We start from the raw sequence: 26,827 nt of genomic DNA, 5'->3' as shown, positions 1-26,827 counted from the left end.
GGAGATTGGAGAATGCAAACACTATCTAATTTTCCCCCAATTTCTGTTTTTCTTTACTAGTCCAAACTACAACTAGTTTATGAAAAAAAGTATAGGTCCTGAAGAACTTTGTATACTTGTATACTTCCTACTACTCACCTGATTCACAAGGACATCTCCTATCCTTTTGATGAGAAAATTCTTTTCACTTTTTTCCACCAGGGATTCCTTCTTTCTTTCCAGAATTCTCTGAAAGAACTGGCTATGAATACTGAGGAGCTCATCCAAACAGGGAAACAGCTTTTCTACCATTTGCTGCTCAAAGAGTAAGTCTGTCATCATTCCTCGGCTATACACATCACTCATGATCTTCAAAGTGCGGATATGATGTAATTCTGTCTGCATTAATTCTAGGTAGGAGAAATCAATTTATTAGTCATTCAACAAATATTTAATAATCACCAACTATGTGCTGGGCAAACTATGCTAAGTTCTGGAAATCTTTTTTTTTTTTTGGGGGGGGGGGTGGAGGTGGAAGAAAGAGAATGTTATTTATTTATTTATTTTATTACTATTTGAACTCCAATATTTTCAACTTAAACTATATGGAAGGAAGAGAATGTTTTTTTGTTTTTTTTTTAATTTTATTACTATTTGAACTCCAATATTTTCAACTTAAACTATATGGAGTCCCATTTTTCTCACTTTTGTGTGCTCTGGTCTCCCTTTTTTGACTACCAGTGATTTCAAACGATAAATCTATACTGAACTAGAAATCATCAGATGTTCTCACTTTTGCTGGTTCTTAGTGTTAAGCAATTCTAGTCACCTTGGCCATTCTGCCATCTCTTTCATTGTGGATGACAGTATTTCTCTAGGTTGTATTAACTAAAATAGTTGAAAAACAGAAATTCTACTTTCAAAGCAGTTCTATTTCTCAGTCTCTTACATAAGAACAAATAAAGTGCTGCCAAGTCATAGAAACATCACAAGGGTCTCTTGGATAAAATAACAATTGAATAGCATAATGAAGGGTCTCACCATAAATCACCTCTTGTCGCTTGACTATATCTTTCTTTTGTTGTTTCAAGAACTTGCTATCTACTATTCGGCTCCAGGATTCTGCCTCCAGTTGTTTAGAATCCATTTCAAAATCTCCCATGAGTTGTCCTTCATTCATATCAGTACCTACCCCCAAAACAGTAGAATTCAATGACTGGAATTAATAGGTTAAGAATGCTTGAGAAATCTATGCCTGTTTTCTCCTATTGTTAGGACTCCTTTTCTCAGGTTAACACTGGGCTTTTTTCATCATTGATATGAAATAATACAGGGGTAAAATAAGGAAGGGGAAGATTTAAAATAGTTCCCTGGAACTAAAAATGTATTAATGCCTTTCTTGGTAAAATTATAGTCATGTGTAATCAGAACTTGATTCAAGGGAGGCAGCACCATTGAAGTGAACAGTAATCAATCTATAATTTCATTTTACTTATTTTTAACTTCATAAAATTAAAAATAATAAAGGAAAAAGTCCTAGGTATTTCACATGTCCCTGGTAACCATTCCCAAATAACTAAACTATCTGAGGGAAGAAAAACCCTTGGATTTTGTGGTATCAAAAGACAATCAATAACTTAAGTATGGTAGAAAATTCTGCAATAACTGGGAAGATTCTTTTCACACCAAGGTGATATAGACAACTTAATATTAAATGGACATGGATTTACAGGGGTTCTCAAGGTGAGAAGACAGGTTTCCTCCTCATCAACACTTGTCTTAACTGACATCTAATGAAACACACTATGTCTCTACAGATGAACAAATGTAAGCCATATTCTCTTACCCTCATCAGTGAGCGATTCTGTGGACTCATTAACCTTGCTGATTTTATTTAAAGAGTCTGTTGAATGGGACAGGAATTTCCAGGTGTTTGCCATGTTCTCATCATTGCCAACTCTGAGGACAAAAGGAAGGATATGATATCATATATTCTTGGAAAAACTATAATTTGTGTTCAAAAGTGAGTAACTGAAAAATTAACTGCAAAATAAATTTCAATTGGTCAAAAAAAGTGACTGAAGATAACTGTTACTGAAGAGATAATTCACAATGAAATTCACAGCAATATACATGGCTAGCTATAAAACCAGAATAAAAAAAAGTGACAAGACAAATTTCAGCCTTTCAACTATGCTCCACCCACAACTTCTAGAAAAAGTTTTAAGTATTTCTCTCCACAGCAATATGAATTAATTTAATTCCCTATACTATATTAGAAATAATCTCTAGAACTCACTGCGAATCCATTTCATCTTGATTCCTACTTTCGACAAGTAATCACTCTGAAATATGTACTATTAATATGTTTGCCCTGTATTATTTCCTACCCAAACCAAAAATGGTCATTTGGAAACAAGCTTTATCTGAGGACATTTAAAAATGCCTGCTCAATAGAACAAATAAAGTCTTAAGATTAGAACTTCAAAAAGAAGGCCTTATGATGCTACTCCACAGCTGAGACAATAAAGACTAACTGGTTGCTTCTCTCTCATTCCTCTTGGAAAAAGCTGAGAAGACTTCAAAGCTTGGATACATGAATGACAAGGGAAGTGGAAACTTAAAAAAAAAAGTTTTTAATGCTCAAGTCAAGGAACTGATCCAAGCCTAAGTTAGCTAAAATCATTACCCTGTGATGGATGTTTGAGCCCTTAGTATGAAGTGGCTTGTTTTCTTGGTAGACAGACAGGTAAACCCTACACATCACAACCACCACCATCATAATCAACCCTGTGATAATTACCATGCAGCCAAGGCCTGTTGCCTCTGTAGAGAAGTGAGTGCAGAATTTTGTATAGGGCCAACTGAATCTGGCAACAGATAAGTTTCGAGACTTGGTGGTTATTAACTTGGAATTGCTCCCCTTCTTCTCTCCCCACTACACCCATTTTCATTAACAAAATGAAATTGATCGGAATGTGCCAGCTATGAAAGTAAATTATTTTCAGATGAAATATGAAAATGATATTTCAGTATATTTACTAGACTGTAGAATAAAAAGCTCTTGGTTTTTCACTAGGCCTAATTGTCCTATTTTATCCACTGTAGTTTTTTTTTAGAACTCAAGTTTATCAAAGGAAGTGGCTCTTAGTACACAATTTTTTTTTAAATTTTAATTTTAAACAAAGGCTTCTTTTAAAAAAACAAATTATAAACAAAATTAGCCTCTGAACAACTAAATAGCATCAATAACCTAGCATAATTTTTATTTTCCTCACTATTACCACACAATAAGCATAGCAAGCATATACAATTTTGATCACAAAATTCATGGTAAAAACAAGGCAAATCCACAGGATATCCAGGTGCTAAATGTTCCATTAAGAAATCTGAGCTGGGGCAGCTAGGTAGCCCAGTGGATAGAGCACTAGCCCTTAGGATGCAAGTTCAAATGTGGTCTCAGACAGTTAACAGTTCCTAGCTGTGTGACCCTGGGCAAGTCACTTAACCCCAGTTGCGAAAGGAAGGAAGAAAGGGAGGGAGGGACAGAGGAAGGGAAGGATCTGAACTTACCCAGCAATATTCTGTATAGAGACACTTTTTGAAAGTGAGGCACACTGCTGTGACCGTCTGTTAGAGAACAATGGGGGCACCGAGGTCTCATCAGGCACAAGGATTGCAGATCTCGGGCGCTCTTTAGGTTGTGAGGCTGAAAGGAGAATGGGACATTATCAGAAGCATCATCTAATCTCTATACTCAACTGATCAGAACTTTCTTTTATTTTCTAAACATTCATTCTATAATTTTGAGTTCCAAATTTTCTCCCTTCTTTCAGCCCTGCCCTTACCCATTGAGAAAGCAAACAACAATGATTCCCATTATACATGTAAACTCAAATTAGCAAAACATTTCCAAATTAATCATATTTTTAAAAAAAAAGCAAGAAAAAAATACATGTTTCAATCTGAAATTAAAGAGTTCTTCAGTTTCTTGAGGTAGACAATATTTTTTCATAATGAGTGCATTTGGAATCGTCATGTATTGTTGTACCAATCTTTCAGTTGCCAACCAGAACTTTCAATGTCTAACAATGTCTTGCACTTAATGAACGTGTATTATAAAACACTTTTGTTTGAATAATCATAACCCATATCAAATATCAAACATCAGCTAGCTGTATAGAAGATTGTTAAACTGTTCCTAAGTCAACAGTAATAAATATCAAAAAATTTTTTTCAAGTACTTCCTAAATTCAAGTACTCTTGAAGCTGACCTGAACTTACCAAGTCCAACTTATCACTTTATAGATTACTCAATGAGCATTTATATGCCAGGGCCATATCTTCCAAACCTTCCAGTCTTGAAATGTGGGAGTCATCTTTGACTATATTTCTTCCTTACCTCTCATATACAATTAGCTGCAAAATTTTGATCTGTCTCCACCATGTTTCTCATATCTCTTCTTTCTACTCCCACTATAATCATGGCAATACCTCTCAAATGATATAATTATAATAACTGATATCTTGCCTCCCAGTTTTTTCCTTTTCCAATCTATCCTTCATAATGCTGCCTGAGTAATCTTCCTAATAAAACCCTCATTAAAAAATCTTCAGTGGCACCCCACCATTTAAGAAATAAAGCAGAACACAGCCTCCTTAATGTGCAATATAAGACTACATGTGTGGTTTGTAGTCTTTGTAGTCTACGTACTTTGACCATAACACATACTGCCACACCTTTCAGAAACAGAGACCTTCACTATAGACAAACCAAATCACTAATCATTTTTTCCCATTCTCCAATACTCTTTCTTCCCCCAACTTCCATTTGTTGCCATTTCTCCTTTTTTTCAACAATTCAGATTCCAACTCCCTTATGAATCCTTCTATGCTCCCTCTTCCTTCCTCAACTGGAAATGATTTGATATCTTTGCATTTCTCGCACTGCTTTTCTGGATCTCTCTTCTTCAATTAACATATTCTGCTGTATGTAACAGTTATCTGTACATATGGCTTATTCCACCATTAGAATGCACATTCCTTGAGAAATGTGTCTGTCTTATATCATCTTTGTTTCCTCATTGTCTAACATAGAGCTGGAGAACACAATAGGCCCTTAGTTAAATTTTCTTATAAGGATTCTAATTATAGAAGATTTTAAAAGCCAGAGGGAAATATTTGGACTTGATATGTTAGTACACAAGGTTACTTGTGTACTAACAAGGTCACTGAAGATATTTAAGCAAAGGAGTAACATGATAAAGATTACTTTGACCTTCAGCAAGATAAATAGATTCTTTATAGAAGATTTATAGAAGGACACGGACAAAAACCACATAGAATAGGAAAGCACAGATGAACTGCTTTTTATTCTGCCAGGGAATGAGCACATATCAGTGAGATCATAGATGCATCAAATTGAGTCTTTATGGATTAGAGAAATAGATGTAGCAACAAGGGATAGTGAGGATGGTGTATCAATAACCCATGCATTAAATGAGGGGCCTAGTTTAGGGTGGTAGCCATAAGGATAGAGCAGACTTAAAAAGTAGAGGACATCTTGGAAGAAGATCTAACATTACCATAACAATCTGTGTAGGGAATGAGCATGACGATAAGTGAAAAGTAATTCTGAGGTTTATCTGAATTTTCAAGGCCTTTTTAGTAAGTCAACTAATTATCTAGTGAATAGCAAGTGCTGAGATGAGCATGACACATCATGGGCTTTATTTTAAGTAATAGCAATGGTACCTGGACAGTTTTATGCCAATAAAATGTATTCTAGATGAATTAGGTCAGTTTGTTGCCTTTAAAAACTGTGAAGGTGAAGAATTTATAAAAATGACTATAAAGTCATTCCTGGACTTACTTATTTTGCAAATATGAAGTTTTCACACCGTTTTCCTACAATATGGTTCATTTGTAACCTGTAAAAGAGCAGGTCTCCCTCAGGTCTTCTGCAGTCTTCAGCTGTCTAACTCAAAATTGTTGAAATTAACTGGTCTCTAAAGGAGGGCATCAGAAGAGGATGAAGGCAATTTGTCCTGGAGCTTTTCTATTCCATTATGACATTATGCTTAAGTCTGGGCATTTGATATATTTTGTGAGAAATGATCATTAGTAACCCATATTTTGGGGAGATAGATTAGGGAGAAACTTTCTTTCAAAGTTCTGATTTTAAGTTCAATTTTTCTTTAGAAAAACATTACTATGGATAATGATAGGGTACTTATTCTCCTCATTTTGGTCATACCCTATCCAAGACATGGAATTTAATCTAAGATGGGGAAGCCCAATGTGTTCTATGCAAACTTGAATGGAGACAGATTCTTTTGTCTCTAGACAGTCCAAGGTTAGAAATGATCTGGTATAAAGATAATTTCTCTATCCAGGGAAGATATAATGATAGGATGACATAAACCCCTATTAAATGCATATATAAACTGTGAGCCCATCTCCATGATTGTCTTTGGTCTAAGAAAGATGGCCAAATGACTATCCTTTTATTAATAATCTGTTAGCTTTATTAATAAAATGATTAAATTACCCAGAAACTATGTCTCTCAAACCTTTTTAAATGACACAAGCTTTATCAGCATAATATGGATCTATATTTAATCCTAATCCTTGCTTAATGAAAGCTTTGTGACTTAAAGGAAGTAACTTAATTTCTATTAATTTCACAATAATTTCTATCGATTTCCATTTACTCATTTGTAAAATGAAAACACTGGGGAATGGAAAGGCAATAAACATTTATATACCACCAATTTACATGCTAGGGCAGATAGGTGACACAGTTGATAAAGTGTTAGGCCTGGAGTCAGGAAGATGTGAGTTCAAATCTGACCTCATATATTAGCTGTGTGACTCTAAAGAAGTCAATTAATCCTATTTACCTCAGTTTTCTTATCTGTAAGGTAAGTTGGAGATAGAATTGGCAAAACCACTCCAGTAACTTTGCCAAGAAAACCCCAAATGGGAGTATGAAGGGTCAGATGTGACTGAAAATGACTGAACACAATAAGCCAACCAGAAGAAAATTCTGTCTGAAACTAGGAAAATATCTTTTGCTATGAGAAATCAATCCTAGTCAATATATTTCTTTAACAATTCAATCTAACTATAAGAGTTTTTTTTTTGCTAGATGCCAAAATTTCTCCTAGATTCTGATATACATAATTGATGATTTTAAAAGTCTTGCTAATGTTCAAAACTTTAATATTATGATAAATGCACAAAATGTCTAAAAATAATTCCTGAAATAGCTTCAATAACTAGGCATATTCCATGGGTACCTGTGCTACTAAAGCTGGATCAGAGTTAAAAATCCATGGGAAGTAGTATCCACTGGAAGGTTAAAGAAACAATTAGCTAATGTATGACATCATTCTGGAAATCCTGAGCATAATAAGATTAGCATAGTGGGAATGCAAAAACAAATCCTCCAAAACTTGAATGCTATATTGAATGACTTATTCATAAAAGTGAGAACTTGGGAACAGCTGATTAAAAAGACAAGGAAACATGAAGTAAGAGAGAGAGGCTAGTTATTACTTACGTTTATTCCTCATAATAACTGTGGGAAGTGAAGAAGTGTCATGGGCCTGAAGGTTTCCCTTGGGTTGCTAAAAGAAGAAATAATGGAATTCAGTTTGACTAAAAAAGAAAAGAGAGAAAACTGTCCACCTGGACTTTGTTAAAGTTTCACAATGCCTATCAAGCACGACTAAGGATGACTATCCTTAAGAATCACATTTTAAGAAATTCACACATTGCTGTAGGATACAACAAAGAGAACATAAGCAGCCACTGATGGAAACGACACACCTGACACAAATTCCTGGGCAAACAATTGAAGAGAGAATGCTTTTTCTATCCTTGAGTGTCAGCATAACAGCTAGATAGTGCAGTGCATAGAGTGCCAAGCCTGAAGTCAGGAGACGCCAATTCAAATCCAGCCTCAGACCCTCACTAGATATGTGTGATCTTGGGTACATCATTTAACTCTGCCTCAGTTTCCTCATCCATAAAATGAACCAGAGAAGGAAATGGCTTTGGGCAAGTGACAGACTATTTAGAACCCAGTTCCTTAATTATAAAATGAGCAAATTCGACTAACTGACCTCTAAGATTCTTTCTGACTCTATAGTTAGGATTGTATAAGTCTTTTTTTTAGATGTGATCATCTATGTGATCATTTTCTAGGAAATTTAATAATAACTGCACAACACATGCGTCATCATACAGTCCTGGTGCTGCTGGTGATAGGGGCAGAAGACTGGAGAGAAGTATAGAAGTAACTGTGTAGTGCTGCTTTCCTACAAGGGGATAATGATATAAGGAAATATGACATGGATAAAAATACAAATATTAACTCACAAACAACACCAAAATGTACTACCCTAAGTATATGTTAACCTGTGAGAGGCAGTTATAACACAGTTGATAGAGAGCCAGTGTTGGAACCAGGAAGTCTGATTTCAAGATTTGTATCTACATGACACTAGACAAATATCCTTAACTTCCCAATGAACTAGGCAACTCTCTAAGACTATAAAGTGCAGAGAAGTTCCCTATGTCAATAAAACTTCAGATCTAGTCCCTATGCCTTATCTCCTCTGTTGGCCTTAGTTATGTATTTATTTATAGATCATATATAGTGCTAGTAGTTTCAGGCACCACCAGCTTAATTGGTATTTTTTTTTCTCTTGTTGACATGACCTAAACATTTTATACTCGAAAGAGAAGAGATACCATTATAAAGAAGAGATCCTAAATCACGCTTAAGAAATTACAAAACACCTGATTTCTACTGGATCTTTTCTGACAGTGGCCAGTATACAAAAAGAGCAGAGAACCTGAAAATATAAACCAATAACAAATTTATTTGAATCAAAAAATACCATATTTAAAGTTTAAAGGTTCTAAGAGCATTTTTCTTTTTCAAAAGCTAAAACAATTCTTTTTATATCAGACAAGTAAAAGAACTGATTTAACCTAATTTAAAAACAATTAAATAAAAATAATATGCCTCATCATATTCCCCACCCATTTGTCTCCAAAGAAAAAACAGCTTTTCTCTACAACTATTTAGGTGATTTGACTGAGTTAAGTCCTGTCTTTCAGGCAGAAATGTCTTACCTTCATTTTGACCTTTGCACAAGAAGCCAAACTTTCTCTACAACCTTTGTGGACAAAAGCACCGCAATCTGAAAAGTAAACAGGATCCAAGGTCACAAAGAATATATATATATATTAAAAAAAAAAAAAAACCAAAAAAAAAAACCCACCACTCTCTCTTTCTCTCTCTCTCTCCCTAACTGAAGTCTCCCACACTTTAGAGTCCCATGCTTTCAGCAATCTTCAAATTGTAGTTACAGACTGTATCCTTTGGATACACTGTCTCTTCCAGAAACTACTCATATGATGCCACAAAACTTTGAGAAACCAGAGCAAGAAGGAACTCCTGATCAACTAAGATTACAAGTCTGGAACATTATAGGCAAGAAGTTGACAATTTCTAAAGATGAAAGATTCTGTGCTCAATTCAGATGTCTAGAGCATCAAATGAAGAGTCCCAAATAAAGGACATACAAAGAAGGAACTAAAATAAAACAAGATGTAATTTGTATGACTGTGGCAGAGGCCTGACTGACGATTTACTTTCAGATATTTCTTATGACTTGGCTTCCAGGAAGACAAAAATCCAAAGAGAAGCCCTCAATTCACTTCAAGGAAGTATTACTCAGAAAAATGAGAGCTTCTTAATTAGCAGAGTAATCTGCCATTTACAATGGAAAGAATTTTGATTTTTCATTTTATTTCTTAAGTTCTCCTTACACATTGAAGACTTTATTCCCGTTCCCTAGAAGAATCATTAGGTGGGGATATTACAAAAGGGCAGAAAGATAGGTAGATACAGCACTCACAGATAAAGCTTCATCTCTGAGGACATCCTACATAAGCATCCCTCACAAAAAAATAACATTCAGGAAATCAGTAACAGATAGTGATTATTAAGTAGTGATTTCCCAGAGAAATAAGTTCAACATCTTAAATGACTTCAGCAAGCTATTTTTTTTTCTTGGAGGTGGGAATACAAGCGATGGAGAAAGGTGTGCTTGCCACATTCTAGCCTGAAATTCTGACCTCTTCTTCTCCCTGTTATTTTTACCAATATATTTGTAATATCAGTTTCATGTAGTATACAGGTATAGGATTATAAGTCAGGCAAACTGAATTTTAGACTTGGTTCTTTCACTAATTATATGATGGTGGACAAATCACCCTCTCCACATTTCATTTTTCTTATTTATAAAATAGGATGTTTGATTAGATTCTCTCAAGAGATCCCTTTTTCCTTTAAAATTCTATGATTCTACCTACAAGTCTTTTTTTTTCTGGGTTTACACTAAGACAATTATGTCAAGACAGTAAAATTCTCAACCAATTTCACTAATTTGGGAGACAATAAATATTTAAAATGAATTTTTAACTTCCTTTTATATTATCTGGATAAACACTACAATAAATTGGTACTCTAAAGCAGAGGTATCAAGTACACGGTCCTACACTCTCAAGTGTAGCCCAAAGAAGATTAAAATGTAATTGGAATATAGTTAACAACATAAAACATACAATAAACCACAGATATTACATTTTAAAACTAAATCAATATGCAGGTCACAGACATAATCTGTTGTATGGATTAGTGGTCCCCATTTCTTTTTGAAATTGTTCTTCAAGGAATGCAGTAGCCTCAGTGGTCATTAAGTACACTGACAGAGGAGACTTTGGGCTAAGACCACTAATCTATTGGTAGGCAAACATAAGCCAACATAAATCTCCACACTTTTCAGTATTACTATAACTATTAGATGGGGCTATAACAGGTAGGCTAAGGGGAATAGATGTTTTTGGAGGGTATCTTGCTTTTTCCACATCTGTCAGGGTCTCTTCCTTAGACACAGAATTACTATCTCATAGACTACTCAAAATCTGAGCAAAGATTTTTTTTTTTTTAAAGTACAGGATCACAGATTAAAACTAGAAGGGATATAAGAGGTAATTTAGTGAAACATCTATTTTATAGATGAGGAACTAAGGTACAAACACCCCATATACACAGTTATTTGATCTATCTTTGAAAATCTAAATTGAGGGGGAGTTCATCTTTTTTCCTGAGTTTCACTTCTGGATAATGTCCTTAGGAAATTTCTCCTTAGATAATATTCAAATTTGCTATCTTGCCAACTGCTACACATTGCTTCTAGTTTTGTCCTTTGCAGTCATGTGGAACTTAACTAAACTAATTCCTCTTCCATGTAACAACCCCTGAAAATGCTTATCATGTCCCTCTTCAGTTTCAGTTTTAGTCCTTTTTCTTGATGGATTTTTTGGGGGAAGGTGTGTTGGTATGAACAATTATGAACAAAATGACCCTTTGTTACCCTTTAGCAATAGCAAACTTGTTGTGACAGATACTTATGTACTAATACAGTAGTTGTTTCTGTTGAATGGAGGATGAAGGGTGCTGGGATATGTTTTCGGAGGTTTTAGTGAACTGCAGGCATCAAACAGCAATGTGACATGTTAACCAAGAAGCCTAATAAAGATTTTAGGCTGCCGTAAGATAGTATTCCAGTATTATTTTTACTGTACTTTGTTCTGGTTCCAGGAATTCATAAATTTTTTCCACTTGCAACAATTTTGTGCACAAAAAATTTTCTTATGACCCCAGGCATATAGGCATATAAACTAGGCATACAAATCATTTACTGATAACAAATCATAATTTCAGGACCTCAAATTAAACCAACCTGATCAAGTGAATACCAATTTGGGGGTTTTCTAGTAAGAAATCTTTCAGAGGTCCTTCCTCAGTTGATTCAAGGTATTAAGGATATAAAACACATTGACTAATCAGTGAAGTAACTTGTATATATAGTCTGATAATTTCAAGATGACTGAAAATAGTTAATAACTACATTAAAGGAAAAGTTTTCTGTACTTAAGAGATTTCTCACTACTTTTCAAATGAAGAGAATACATACAAACTAAAGAGGTTCTCCACAGGAAATGCTTGTTCCTTTATTTATATTTACTTCTTGAATATATTGAAGATGCAAAAGTATATGACTTCTATATGGGAGGTGGGGTGGGTAGGGAAAAACCTATACATAGGAACAGGACATGCATTGTGATGGTTTGAGCTTCTATCTCTATAGGTTAAGTTAAGTCAAAAACCAACCCCAAACTTTTTTGTCTGTGGTCTTCTTTAGTGGTTCAAAAGCAAAATCAATCAAATGGGTATGCATATTTTTCTTTGCTGTCTTCTCCTTCAGAAACCTAATATGCTGACTGGAACCTAGGAGATATATAATGGACTCTGCTAATTAACATAATGCACTCCAATATGATTCTTTGACTACCTTCTGGGTGAAAGATGGAATAGATATAGGTACTCATTCCCTAAACTATAGCCAACTATCTTGTGATTATCTTATTTGCACAAATAACTGGGAAGGGAAAGGAATAAGCATTTCTATAGTGCCTATTCCCTGTGAGACACTTTGTTAAGTGCTTTAAAAGTAATTTTTCATTTGATAGTTGGTTGCACATTACCACTTCCACTCTCCAAAATTCTGTGTGCCTCTTTCCTTCTACTCTTTAGGTCCTCTTAGTCCTGCAGCACTGTGGTTAGATGAATAGTATGTAGATGCCTGATGTGTGGAACTTTTATGATGCAATATTATTGTTCTATAATGCAATTTCTTTTTTCCAATGGGCCTCTTACAGTGATGCTGCTTCTCCTCTTTTCTGTCTTCTACAACTCAGTTTTCTTCAAACTATGTAAGTCCTGTCTAGTAGATATCCCATTAACCCCTTTTTTTGGCTCCACTTTTCAACCCTCTCTTAGTTACTCAGATTAATTCCTGTTACCTCACATTAATTCCACAGAAAATCTTAATCATGGCTAGCAATTGTAAAATTACTATTAATAATTTAGGAAAATTTGTGTATATAATTATTTGGGGAAAAATTATAAGCTTTAAAGAAATACAATATGAAAACTGAGTGCCATCAATTTCTAAAATTCTTGAAATGATCTACTGTATCAATCTTCCTTTTCAAAAGCTTCTTAAACCTTTTAAGTAAATCTTCTCTTCCTCAAATTCTAATATTTAAATAAGTGACTGATAAATTTTGTTATGTTTCTATTTTCTTTAATTTCTGATTTTGCAATATGCATTGTTTTCTATTATTTCATACTATATGCATGTACTATTTAAACTACATTATGAACTACAGTGACTTTTTTGGAATAGCCTGGGAATACAACTTCTATTTCGGATTGTTTCTGTGGGGTAATTGGTTCCGAGTTTCAAACAACTAATTTACAAAAGGACATTTAAAACACAACCAATTTCTAGGCTGGGGGCTGCATGTACTTTCTTTCAGGGCTACTTCCAATGGTCTGCTGCAATCCATCTGTCAAAGCTGCTTTGTGAGATGGAAAATTATCATTTTAACAGACGGTTTTAGCAACATTCAAAATCCTACATTAGGAATATTAAAGTAGCCTGATGAGTCCAAACTGCGACACTAATCAACTGAACATAAAAACCAAAAGGAAGTTAAAGAAGATATTTTAAACAAAATGGAAATTTCCTCTACATTTGTTTTTCTAACAAAACTAAGACTCTCCTACAAAGCTGCCATTTAAAGACATGTTGCTAAACTGTGATCACAAACCTCATTTAAATAAATAGTGGAAATGGAGTTTGCTCAAAGATGCTCAAGCACCTACTTGAAAGGACTCAGTTTATTACCAAATTGTCTTGAGCACAACTATGATGGACATTTTTATTGCTCTGTGTGGATGATGTAAAAATATCAACCTCATTGAAATGTCAGGGTCATGTGTTTTGAAATACCATACTTTATCTTTTTTCCCCCAGGGGGTGGGGGGAGGAGGGAAACAACAGGCAAAAACAAAAGAATTAGAGACAAATCTACTTTGATGTCCACTGCACCAACCATATTAAGTTTTCAAAAGAGATTACAGGAAAGTTGATTGGCTAACTATTTCAGATTTCCTAAAAGAAGTGAGCAACATGTTTTTGCCTTCAAAAAGCCTGTTCAAGTGTTGTCTCAAAGGATAGTTAATGGGAATAGAGCTAGCTCCCCCCTGGACTTCTATAGGCCTCTATTTCCTTTCTTCTATTTCTCCATGAAAAAATATAAGGGAGGACACTACTTTTGACAAAAATGTTTTAATTTTCCTTCATAAAAAGCGTTAGTGAATATTATAGATCATGTGTTGCTGTTGTCCTCCAGGGGGAAAAAAAAAACAACAGGTAAAATAAATTTAGATCTTTTAAAGAAATAATCAACTCTGTAGAGAAAATACAAGACTTAGGTTAAGACACACAGAAATTCTACAATGGAATCAATGCTAAGTGCTATGATGATTCTCATGAGTCACATACAAATTCAACCAGAACCCTAAAGTGAGAAGTGTTTTCCTATCCCTTTAGGAGCCAATTTCTGACTGAAATCAGTTTAAATCATAGTTCTCTACAACAGGTGTAGTGAAAAGTTTTTTATCTCTGTTGTTCCTTTTAACTAATTTGGGCATGAGAGTCTACATTTAATATAGTTTCCCTTGCTTCTGGAGGACATGGATAGTATGCAAGGATGGAAAAAATGCAATTGCTCCTTTCTTTCCTGTCATACTGAAGGAAATATAAACAAAATGAATCCAATCTGGGATAAATAGTATAAAGATAATAGAAGTATATTTTCTAAAAGGCTTCCTGTAATTCATTGTTTTAATATTATGGGAAGTGAACAAGACTGTCCAGTTTGATCTGATATAGAGTAGATGCAGAGTTATGAAAGATGTTCCTAGTAGTAAGTGAATCAGCCACACAACTGATATATACAACAAGAGGAAAAAAGGTCCAAATCACTAGAAGTGCATAGAATAACAGTTTTCTCATATGTATATGGGAATAAAAACTAGAATAGAATAGAATTTAAACTCTCCTTTAATAAAAAAAATTATTTTAATGCTTGCATCAGAAATTTGAGAGTTCTTTCTTCTTCTAAGTCCCAATTTCCTAAATAAGAAGCTTCGCCTCTTTGGAGTAAGTTAAATGCATAAGTAATAAATTCTCATTGCCAAGAATTTCCTTTCCAGAGTTGCTTTCCTTTACTGGGAAAAAAAAAAAAAAAAAGCAAAACCTAACCAAAGCATAAGTCCCTCAAAGTTTCTGGATTATAGCCAGTCAATTTTTAATCTAGAGAACCAATATATCACAAAAGTACTTAGAAGCTGTCCATACAATATATAATAAATCAGGTGTAACTGGAGGATCATTTTGCTTCTACTAAAGCAAACCAGAAAGGAACTACTGGGAAGAGCCAAAAAAGCAGAATGTAGCTGGTCCATTGGCCTGTAGTCCACATAAAGTTTTTGAAAAGCAGAATGCTTCAGGGCATTCAGTGAGAAAGAACAGTTGATGTGACTCAAGATAAGTTTTAAGCAGTGTAGAATTTTTTAAATGGATGGATTTTCCTAGGTCACCAAATTTTAAAAGAAGATTAATCCTGACCCAAGCAAAGCTTCTTCCTTAAAGTCTGTTCTCTAGGTCTTTTGCCAGATTAAAATGTTATGGACCTGCTTTTCAACCTGCATTATATTTCTGTCTCCTTTGTTCTTCATAGAGAACTTCACTACTGGATTCTAATTTCTTAGTTCAAACAATCACATTCCCTTTTGTAAAATTGTGTGTGTAACTCAGGGCTTTGCTTTTCTTTCTCTAGATACCCTCTCTCTTTCACAGTCCTCTCATCAGCTCTCATGGCATTACTTATTATCTTTAAAAAGAAAACTAACAGTTTTACTTATTTAGTCCCCAAATCTTTCCCAAGGTCAAGTCTTGCAACACCTAATACCTGTTGGATGTAACCATCTTGATATGCCACAGACCCCCAAAACTGACCACAATGTTCCAGGTGTGACTTGATTAGATAAGATAATAGAAGGCCCTAAATCCCAGATGCTGTTCCTCTCTTAATGATTATATAACATTAGTTTCTTCTTTTGATTCACACAATCACCGAGTTTCAGTGGTAGAAGGACCTTATTGATCACTTAGTCTGATCGCCAGGCAAACAAGAATCTCCTTAGTGATTTGGGTTTTGGAATTAGAGTTATGCATAGGGTCCCTGGGCCTTTCCAATTTCCTTTCGAAGTTGACACTGAATGGTTTCTATTTTAAAATCTTCATTTTATATTTGAATAAACTGAGGCTCAAAGGTTAAGTGATTTACCCTAGGTTACACAATGGCAGTCCTGGCATTTAAAACCCAGGTTAGCTGACTCTAAGCCATATATTCTTTCCTGTGTTGTACTAGACCATCAAGTTTTATCTGATGTGTAGCTAAAATATAGGTAAACTTTATGTATAGAAATATGTGATCTGCTGGTTAGGCAACCCCATCCACAAAGGAAACAAAGTAAGTCTGTCTTAAGCTATTTTTGAAAAGTCAGGCTTCCTGACTTTGATAAAAATTCCTTTAATGATGCTCATTAACTATCCTTTTAATTAATGCATACTGGTTGTACCTAGTCCCTAGGATCATTCTCACACAAGCTAAAATTAAGATCCAGCAATCTGGTCCAGCAAACATCAAAAGGGAAGAAGAAAATATTTTTCATTAAAAAAAAAAAAAACGAAACCAAAAAACCCTATTGCTTTTCTAAGAAATTATGATCATCTAAAATAACTGAAATTTTCAGAAAGAGAGATGCCATATGCAATATTATAATACTGTCATGAGGATCAGGCAATAAATTAAATGCATGAATTTGGCATTAAATCCTAGAATTAACAAAATGCTCATGCTAATTCAAAAGGGAAACTATTTTTATTTTTATTTCAGGTCCTCTTAATTTCAAGGCTGATGCTCTATCCACTGCTCCATCTAGCTGCCTCTTTTTCTTTTTATTTCAGCACAAATTATTTCCCCAGGAGGTAAATGGGTAATTGAAGGAAGAATTAATTTCTTGAAAATCTTAGGAAGATTTTGAGCACAATGAAGGGAATGAGAAGAGATAAGATAGAGTGAGCCTAAATTACTTATATTACATATATATATATATATATATATACATATATGTGTATATATATATATATATATACATATATATATATATATATAGATAGTTATTTTCCACTTGCTGTGAGGATAATACAGACAGTGCTCCATACAAACAAACTCATTACTGGCTCTGTTCTTTAGAAAGCTAGAGAGAATCAGGTCAATTACTTCTGTCTCTTTAGGAAGATTACTATTTATTCTTCCTTTTTTCTCATGATTGGACCCCCGTACTTCCTTTTCTTTTTTTTCTCCTTTCATTTTTATAAAAGTCACATTACACATTGTCATTCAATGATTTTGCAGCACCAAATGCTGTGATACTCTCACTACTATCTCTAGGGAGTCTTGTAACTTTGAATGACCTGCCAATGATTACACTCCAATGGATAGCTATGTTCTATTTTCTGAACTACAGGTAAATGAACATAGAGATTCATAGGGCCGATTAAACTGTCACATTTTGATTTGTCTGATGCTTTTTAGTTTCAGTTTCAACATCCTGCACACCACTTCCTTTCTCTGGTAAACCAGGATAAATGAGATGAACTAATGTTTTAAAATCTCTATTGAACTGTTTACCTTAACAAACTATAAATGAGAAAAAAAATGGGTAAGGATGCACATGCTAATCCAAAATAAATAGGTAAGTCTGGTAATAAACCATTATTTTTAATTCATAAAACTATAGGCTTCCAGGGGGATGAATGAATCTTAGAATTCTTTTAGATCATTTTTTGGGGGGAAGGCAACTGGGGTTAAGCAATTTGCCCAGTATCAAACGGCTAGTCTGAGGCCAAATTTGAATTTAGGTCCTCCTGATTCCAGGGTTAGTGCTTAGATCATTTATTATGAAAGTTGCCTGTTTATACATTTGTGACTGGTAAAGTGATGTAAAAATAGTTACTAGAAAACATTTATTAGAAAAACCACAACTGATCAATACCCTTATGTCATTAGAGTTGTCACGAAAAGAAAATACTGCAAAATCATCTTTTTAAGACTAAAGCTTTAAGGTCAGGTAGGTGGCAGAGGAGTCAGGAGGACTTGAGTTCAAATCTACCCTCAAACACTTAGTAGCTGTAAGACCCTAGACAAGGCATTTAAATACTAATGCCTCCAACCTCACCTCCCTACTCCCCTCTCTTTTCTGCTCCCCCCAAAACAACTAAAGCCTTAAAATATAATTTGCCTAGTTTTTTCTTAGTATATGATTTTAGGATTCAAAACCAGAAATAATCCTTAAGGAAGACAAAAAATCTAACACAGAGGAAAGAACATAAGCCTTGGTATCAAAGATTTTAAGTTCTGATTCTACTACATACTAGTATTTATCCTTGTCGGTCACAAAACCTATCTGAGAGTGAATCTATAAAATGGAGAGAAAGAATTTCAGAATTAGAAGGACCTCAAGAACCATATAATCTTTTTTTTCCCCCTGAGAGTGGGGTTAAGTGACTTGCCCAGGGTCACACAGCTATGAAGTGTTAAGTGTCTGAGACCAAATTTGAATTCCGATTCTCCTAAATTCAAGGCTGGTGCTCTATTTTCAAAGAGAGGGAGGTGACTAATGTTTGAGGCAAATAGTTTGGGACAGCTCATATGGTTAGAAGGAAGTTTTAACTCCTGTAAAAACTAAATTTGTCCTTTTATGACTTTCATCTACCTCTAAATTCTCTGTCCTCTGGTAACAAGTACAAGAAATTTAATTTATCTTTCTGAGGACAGCTTTTCATATATTTTAAGAAGGTTATCATTATCCTCTGAAGTTTGGTCTTCAATAGGATAAATAGCTCCAGTTCCTTAAATAATCTTTATATGGCATGAACTCAAGATATTATAATCATTACAGTACCTGATAGTGTTGCCAAAAGAAAAGTCAACTGAAACCTAGTTTTTCACAAATGCGTACTATTAATTCTTATTATGGTAAGCATTATACAATCTGCCCCATGTGCCCAAGATGCTCTGGCATCTTTGCTTTCCATGCAAATCTACAACAATTATTATGGATTCACTTCACTTACTAAGCAAAGAGCAAAGGATCAATCCCAGCAAAAAGATCATAGTTCTAAGAGCTAGAAGGGATCTTAATAGTTATTTAATTTAATCCATTCATTTTACAGATAAGAAAACTGAGGCCTCTTTTGTCAGGGAGCTTAAGTCATACTCCCTCTAGGGATTTTAAAAAGCCTGCAATTTCTATGTATTTTATGCGGCAATGAAAAACAAGCATGGATTTAGGATGTCTAAATTCAAAAAAGTTTGGAAGCCAGAGAAAGACATTATAGTGTATCCCTAGACCCTGACTATTTTTTGGCTACTATTTATTTAAACTATATTTATTTAGAGTATGGGATAGAAAAGTCCTACAAATGTCTAATTTTCTTAGAAACTGAAATGTCCTGAGAAGGTAGAAAAACCTCATGTTCAAGAAGTTTACCATTCATTGTATTTGACTGAACACTGAGTGAAACTTACTTATTCTATCTTATTATGTCATACAAAGGTATTGTTTAAATATTTTGAGCTAATCTGATCTAGACCAATGCCTGGTAATTAGGAAGCAGATCTTCCTCCCTGGATGTACAAAGAACTACGTTACAATGCAAAAATTCCTTTTTCTAAATAAAGCTAACAGAATACATCAAGAACAACATTAGCAAATTAACTCATGCTGCTTTCAAGTTGGCTGCTGAGCTTCTAAGGCTAACATCACTTAGAAAAAAAAATTGACCCTTGTTGTCTATTTTATTCCAATCCTAAATGGAACTTTTAATTCAGTATCTTATGATTGGGCAAATGAATTAAGACCCCATTCTATCAAAATCACCCATCAGTTTCAAATCACTGAGTAAAGTCCACAAGGACTAACTGTGTCTGGATAATGCTTCTTTGGATCTCTTATAGTTCCCAGAATCAGTAGATCACTCCTTAATATGCATCTTTTAATGGACTCTCACTTCAACCACTCAACTCTTCACTGTGGCTAAGTTTAAAGGTAAATTAATTTGCTTTCAACCATCCAAAGCCCCTTAAGCATAAATTTTACAAGGGCTACAATTTTAACTCTTATTAAAAATACAAACAAAAACACAAAAATTGAGGCCAACTTACTTGTCTTTTTACAAGGCCAAAAAAGGGGCACATAAAAAGAAATGACTAAACTTAAGTTTCCAAAGATCAGATGTTACTAGAAAACTTCAACTCTGCATAGAGGCTATAGTTATATTATCAATCTCATACCATTGCCATCTCCTTACCCAAGCATGAATATCTTCTTCGATTGCTTACCTCACACAACTAACTTGGTTTTCATGTCAAGTATTATATGTACATTAACAGATATCAAAAAGTAAATAATAGATAATTCTCAGTTGTAACTTCTATTGAAATCTAATCTCTAAAATAAAATCTATGTGTTCCCCACCCCTCCCCCCCACTAGTAAATGAAGTCTCTTTTTTCCTCTGGATAAAAATTTGACTTAAAATGTCAGTGTAATGTCTAAACATCTGAAATCCCTTACCAGTTAATCTTAGTTTAAAGGTAGATTTTAATACACAACAGGAGTCCAAGGTGGGATACATATGCTAGGGAAGATGTTAAAATTAATAAATCAGAGTAGACTGATAGTTATTATTTGCTAATGGTAAATTAGTAGAAATGTGCAGTTTTTCTTTACAATTATGAAGGAACAATTACAATACACAACTTCTTGAAGAAAAATAAAGTATAAAATGTCTTCAATTATATAATTTCTGATTAAGTAAGAAAACAAAACATAACATCTCTAAGAAGCCTTCTTCCCCAAACAATCTCCCTTATACTAAGTCATTTCAGAAAGAAGAGAAAACTGCTTACTTGCACATGTGTAAGCATCTTTGTTAGTGAAAGCTTTCAAACACTGGCTGCAATTGATTGGCCCCACAATAGGAATGGAAGTATATGTATGTCCATTCAACGTCTTCTTGTCCTTCTCTTTCTCTCTGGAATCTTTATCTTTCTCCTTAATCTTGTCTTTGTCCTTCTCTTTCTCCTGCCAAAGTAAAGAGTTGTTAGTTATACATTACATGGCTTTTTTTCCACCAACTTACACCTTAGGATAATAAATAGGCCAGCAGAAGTCTGGAAGGTTATTTTATAGAGAGATTAAAAAAAAAAAAAAAAAAAAAGGCATTGGGCTTGGAGTGAGATTTACTCATCTTTCTGAGTTCAAATCTGATCTCAGATACTTACTAGCTGTATTATCCTGGATAAATCATTTAATTTAACTCTATTTGCCTCTGTGAAACAAGCTGGAAAAGGCAATGATAAACCACTCTATTATTTTTAAAACCTCTAATGGGCTCATGAGGAGTCAGACATGACTGAATAACAAAGAATATGTACAAAAGTGATATCACCTACCTAATGATTTTATATTGGCCAAATATTCCCTTTTAATTTTCTTTTCAACTGGGAGTTGGTCCCTTTCTTTGGAAAATAATGTCCAAATAGGGAAGGCAGACTTTTTGTCTTTAGCATTCAACTGTAGTGGTGGGAAGAAATGGAGAAGGGACAAGGAGATCAAATTTACTTATAAAGTTTTAGGAGATTTGGGGTCATTTTCCAAATTTGCTGCCTGACTAGCACTTGAGATGGTCCACATTCTTGATGCCTTGATGGCAAAAGTGAATAAATTCTTTCAGGATGCACGTAGCAAAAAAAAGTTATGTTTGGAATTCTTGAACTTGACTCTTTCACATAAGGTGTTATGTGAATTAGATTTGGAAAAGTTAAGACTTGAAAAATTCTTTTGAGTTTCAACTTTGATTCAGACTAAAGACACAACTCCTTTCAATATAAAGACACAATGATAATATAACAAGGATCTATTCTGTGCATACCTTCTTTGGCACTAATGCAATGGACTGAAAAGAAATCTACTGGATGCCAGACCCAAATTCATGTTGAAAAATGGCTTTTATTACAATTATACTAATAAGAACATTTTCATTATAAGAAAAGCTATTACTATGTATTTGTGAATATACCTAAGGTCTATGTTGATGTCTTTTAATTTTAATTGTATCCTTTAAAAAAATTTCACTTGTAACCTCCTACATCCTTCCCTCCTTTTCTCCTTTAGATCTCACTTTACTGCTATATAAGGACAGAACAAAATGCCAAACATCATCAAGAAAGTTTTTAATATCAAAACAATATCCTCTCCCTTTGGCTTAAAACACAAAACAAATTTACACCTGGACTATTTCTGAATAGTGTTCTGCTTTTTCCACCTTAAAAGCTTTCCTGGGAAAGGTCAAGAGAAACGCAATAAAATGATCTTTAGAATTGATTGTACCTTTAAAAACCCTGAACTATATAAGATTATGTATTTCATCCAAAATTTGAAATATTGGAAGATTGTTACCAAAGAAGTTTTTTCATAATGCTCACCACCAAAATGAGGAGGAAATTAGAAAAGAGAAATTAACTTTTCTAACAAGTTATTCTAGGACAACAATAACTTATACCATAAAACTGTGACTTTCTGAGGTTGACACAATGAAGGTAATCCATACTATTGCTAGGAAATTTTATATGTTATCATCAGAGAGAGAATACTCAACTAGACAAACTAATAATTATCTAATATATAATATTTCTTAGATTACAATCAAATTTGAATAATATGGATGAGCTACGATGGCAATTATATGGGAATTAATATGAGTTTAAAGATGATCTGTTATGTGCCACAACAGAATCCTAAATAGATGTATTATAATTTTTCTTTTAATTACAGTCCCCCTCCAATACTGGAGTTGTTTTGCTAAAACACCTAAGTGGATATTTTATCAAAAGTGTAAGTTAAAAACACTACAAAACTTAAGTAAAACATATGATCTAGATAAAATTTCTTTCCTGATTATTAGAATTCATTTAACAGAACTTTAGAGGGTCCAGTGATACTATGGAACAAAACTATAAATAAGAATGCAATGTGAATTTAAAAAAAAAAAAAAAAGATAAATTGCTTCAGTTACAAAACAGGAAACTGCTCTGATGTGGAAGAAAAAAAAAAAAAAAAGCAATTTCTACCATACACATAAACATCATAAAAATCAGCTATTAAAATGGTGCCATTTTATAGAATTTTCCTCTTTCCCCACAATTGTACTTTTTAGGGTTATACCACATGCCAATGTCGAAACAAACAAACAAACAAAAAAATGCATCCCCCATACTCAGTTCTGAGAAGTTGAACTAAAAGAGTGATAAGATATTTCAGAAGGCAGCTAGCTATTTACATTCTTACAATGCTGTAGTACTAGTTAAACTTTAAAAATTAGTTTCTTCACCCTCTATTTTTTCTGACATTTTCCCAAGGATTAGTTTTCTTCTAAGAATCAGAAAACCCAAGCTTCATGTCTCCCCTTTCTCTGTTTGCTTATTAGATTTTTGTGAGAAAGAAAGAAAGAAAGAGAGAGAGAGAGAGAGAGAGAGAGAGAGAGAGAGAGAGAGAGAGAGAGAGAGAGAGAGAGAAGAGAGAAAGAGAGAAAAAAAGAAAGAGAGAAAGAAAGAGAGAAAGAAAGAAAGAAAGAAAGAAAGAAAGAAAGAAAGAAAGAAAGAAAGAAAGAAAGAAAGAAAGAAAGAAAGAAAGAAAGAAAGAAAGAAAGAAAGAAAGAAAGAAAGAAAGAAAGAAAAGAAAGAAAGAAAAGAAAGAAAGAAAGAAAAGAAAGAAAGAAAGAAAAGGTCAGGCTCTTACCTCCCCATGTTTTGGTCCTATAAATCTCACTGTTATGAGAGGGACTTCATGAAACCGACCCCACTTTACCGACATAATTCTCCCCTAAGGACAGGAAATTTGCTCCCTAAGGAGGAGAGGCTCATGCCTACAGGATGGAGCAGAATGACTTCAAGCTGCCATTAGTGAAAGTATAAGAGGAAGCCAGAGACTGGTTGAGAAAGAGACAGAGGGAGGGTTGATAACAGCCTGTTTCCTTGAAGACAATCTTAACTATTTGGATGCTGCTAGTAACAACATTTAAAAGTGATATGAGAAATGAAACAAAACAAATTTCCCCCAATATCTTTCAAGCTAAAAAAGATTGTAGTTTTTAAAACACTACTGTGCTAATGATCACTTTTAAAAAAAATCTCTAAACCAAATGCTTCATTTTATAAAACCAGTGATTCCCTTAGGAATCCTCTTGATGAATCATCTAGCTTTGGAAAAGAATAATCTATTTTTTTTAAAAGTCTGACTTTTCATATGATTACTTAACTTTTTTTGTCTGCCAAGTTTATACATTTTGAAATTTAAAAAAAAATACCTCTTCCCTAAGAAACAGTTAACAATGTTTAAAAAGAGATGAACAAAATTCCATTGGAGAAAGGTAATTTTAAAAAACACAAATGATCACAATTCAGGAAAATTGAAAACCTCTCCCATTTGATTGTGATGAGCAATTTTATTACACAGTAAACATAATAAAGGAGAAAGAATGAATGAATTTATTACTACATTTAAACACTGGTTTAGCAAGTGATAGTGTGTTACACTGGGCACAGAACTGGACTAGGAGAAAGGAAATTTGGTTCTATAATGACTCACTGGGCAATCTTGGTCTTTTTAGATCTCTCAGATTCAATTTATTCCTTTGTAAGACAAAGAGGTTGAACTGAATGTTATCTAATGCTGCTTCTAGTGTTAAAAGCCTGATTTTACTGCACCATTTTTCAAATACTCATCCATCAGAGTGACAACCAGGTACCTACACAAGCCTTATTGGCATTCATTCCTATTTAGGGAAACATGTGAGAGTGGCTTAAAATTTCCAAGTGTTTCAGTGAGAGAGAGAGCTGGTATTACAACCCTCTTCTTACAGGCATCTTACTTTAACTTTAACTAAAAATGTCTTTTCATAATTTTCATCATTCTACTGTCAATGGAAGGGGAAAATTGACTCACCCAAAGTGAACTATGGTGAATGAAGATTTTTCACAGGTCTAAAAAACTGCCAACAAATGTTACAGGCTTTTCAGTACTTTGACTCAAGTAAAATTAGTCAGGAGGAAACTGTGTATTGCTGCACTCTTTCTCAAAGATCACAGAAAACAGAAGCTGTAATTGGGTCTTCTTCCTGTTCTACTTCCTGTTTAGAGTGCTACTTGCCTTTTGGAGATCTCAAGCTTTTTCTAATGACTGTCAGTTTTTGTTAATTCACAAAGAAATACATTAAGGATTCTGAAATTCTGCAAATCAAATTAGGGTGTGATTACATATTAACATAGTTTTGTTTGTTTGTTTTAAAAAAAAATCAAATCAAAACTCTTTTAAGTAGAAATTTTCAAACCACCCCTAATGATCTTCTTAAACAATCTTAATGAATATTATTTATGTTGATAAAAATTTTTGAAACTACTTTATATTTTTACTCATTATAAAAGTGTTAATACATATTATTTTTAAACTTATTTTACAGGTGATAAAAGAAATCTCAAATAGACTAAAGAAAAGGAAAACCACACAAAGCCATTTAAAAAGTGATTCAAATGAAGTGACCTTCCTTACAATTCAGAAAATCAGTGGCAGGCTCAACATGCAATATTTAGATCATGATTTTCCACTCCATTGCTTGGATTCGAAAAAGGAATGCTACTTTTTAATAATGTTGGAAATTAAGTCTCTGCTCCTGGACAAACCTAATTTCATTTCATAACTCCTGAAGGGGGAACCTTTGACCAAAATGGCAAAGCACCCAGACAGTTATAAAAGTACAGTACTTAGAATGTCCTATTTTCTACTCATCATATCCTTACCATCATCAATTTCTGCTTGGGGTTGAAAAAAAGGCAACAGTGAGTTTCACAGGCAGCAATACTTCTGGCAACCTCTGAGCTGGTCAGTAAGTAAACTATAAAACAATGTTTTGCATTTTTTTGAATTCACTTGGTGTACAGGGCACTATATAGAAGCCTGAAAATATTCTGAAAGAGTTTAAAACCCTGAGCTAAGTATTTTCTTCACAATTGTGTTTAAGGCTGCATTTCTTGAGGCAGCCTGGCCTCTCAGATAACCACACAGTAAAGAGACAACATCTCTAAGAGGAACTTAAGTCAATTGCACCACAGTGCAGTAACTTCCAGCAAGTCAATAGGTCAACTAAAGTCTTATTTACTTAAATGGTTTCCATCAGAGATGACACATACTTCATTCTAGTATAACTCCTCATGCTCTCCACTACTCTAGATTCTCAATCACCTAACTACAATTCTTTTATGTATAAAACAATGGTAAGGAGGAATGAGATTTTTATCTTAAAGAAACCAGGATAAAATTCAGAGAGAACTAGTTCTAGTTTTAGTATTACTACTAAATTAGCTATAGAAGGGCAGGCTAATCCCTCCAACTCTCTGCAACTGTTTCCTCACTTGAAAAATAAGTCATTAGAGTAAAGGTAACTCTCAAGTTTTCTAGCTCTAGAATTTGCCTTGTATTATTTGCTATTGTTTCACACTTTAAACTTTCCTTACCAATTGCAAGGAGAAGGGCACAATAATGACAAAGCACTCAATAAACTGTCATTTGGCTACTGGGCTGAATAACAGGCCCTATTCTCTGCTCTGCTATCAATATTCTTATGAAGATATAGTCCCCTCTTTAGGCCTTACTTTTTTAAATGA

The 26,827-nt window shown here is 34.0% G+C and overlaps 1 protein-coding gene across 12 annotated transcripts in view; it reads right to left on the bottom strand.

Annotated features, from left to right (window-relative positions):
• Nucleotides 1–26,827, bottom strand: part of AKAP13 (A-kinase anchoring protein 13) — a 375,368-nt gene that overhangs the window by 23,073 nt on the left and 325,468 nt on the right. For all 12 annotated transcript variants that reach the window (XR_012486996.1, XM_074295087.1, XM_074295091.1 and 9 more), the window contains 7 exons: nucleotides 21,017–21,191; nucleotides 9,127–9,194; nucleotides 7,544–7,610; nucleotides 3,553–3,688; nucleotides 1,826–1,938; nucleotides 1,021–1,167; nucleotides 139–389 (listed from right to left, as the gene is read on the bottom strand). Coding sequence is in view for 11 of the 12 variants with exons in the window: in XM_074295087.1 (XP_074151188.1) it covers nucleotides 139–389; nucleotides 1,021–1,167; nucleotides 1,826–1,938; nucleotides 3,553–3,688; nucleotides 7,544–7,610; nucleotides 9,127–9,194; nucleotides 21,017–21,191 (957 nt within the window). In the remaining variant the exon portion in view is untranslated. The remainder of the gene's footprint in view (nucleotides 1–138; nucleotides 390–1,020; nucleotides 1,168–1,825; nucleotides 1,939–3,552; nucleotides 3,689–7,543; nucleotides 7,611–9,126; nucleotides 9,195–21,016; nucleotides 21,192–26,827) is intronic.

The sequence above is a fragment of the Sminthopsis crassicaudata genome, chromosome 2 (genome assembly GCF_048593235.1).
Source record: "Sminthopsis crassicaudata isolate SCR6 chromosome 2, ASM4859323v1, whole genome shotgun sequence".
NCBI classification, from domain to species: Eukaryota; Metazoa; Chordata; class Mammalia; order Dasyuromorphia; family Dasyuridae; genus Sminthopsis; species Sminthopsis crassicaudata.
This window is presented reverse-complemented; position numbering and strand designations above follow the sequence as displayed.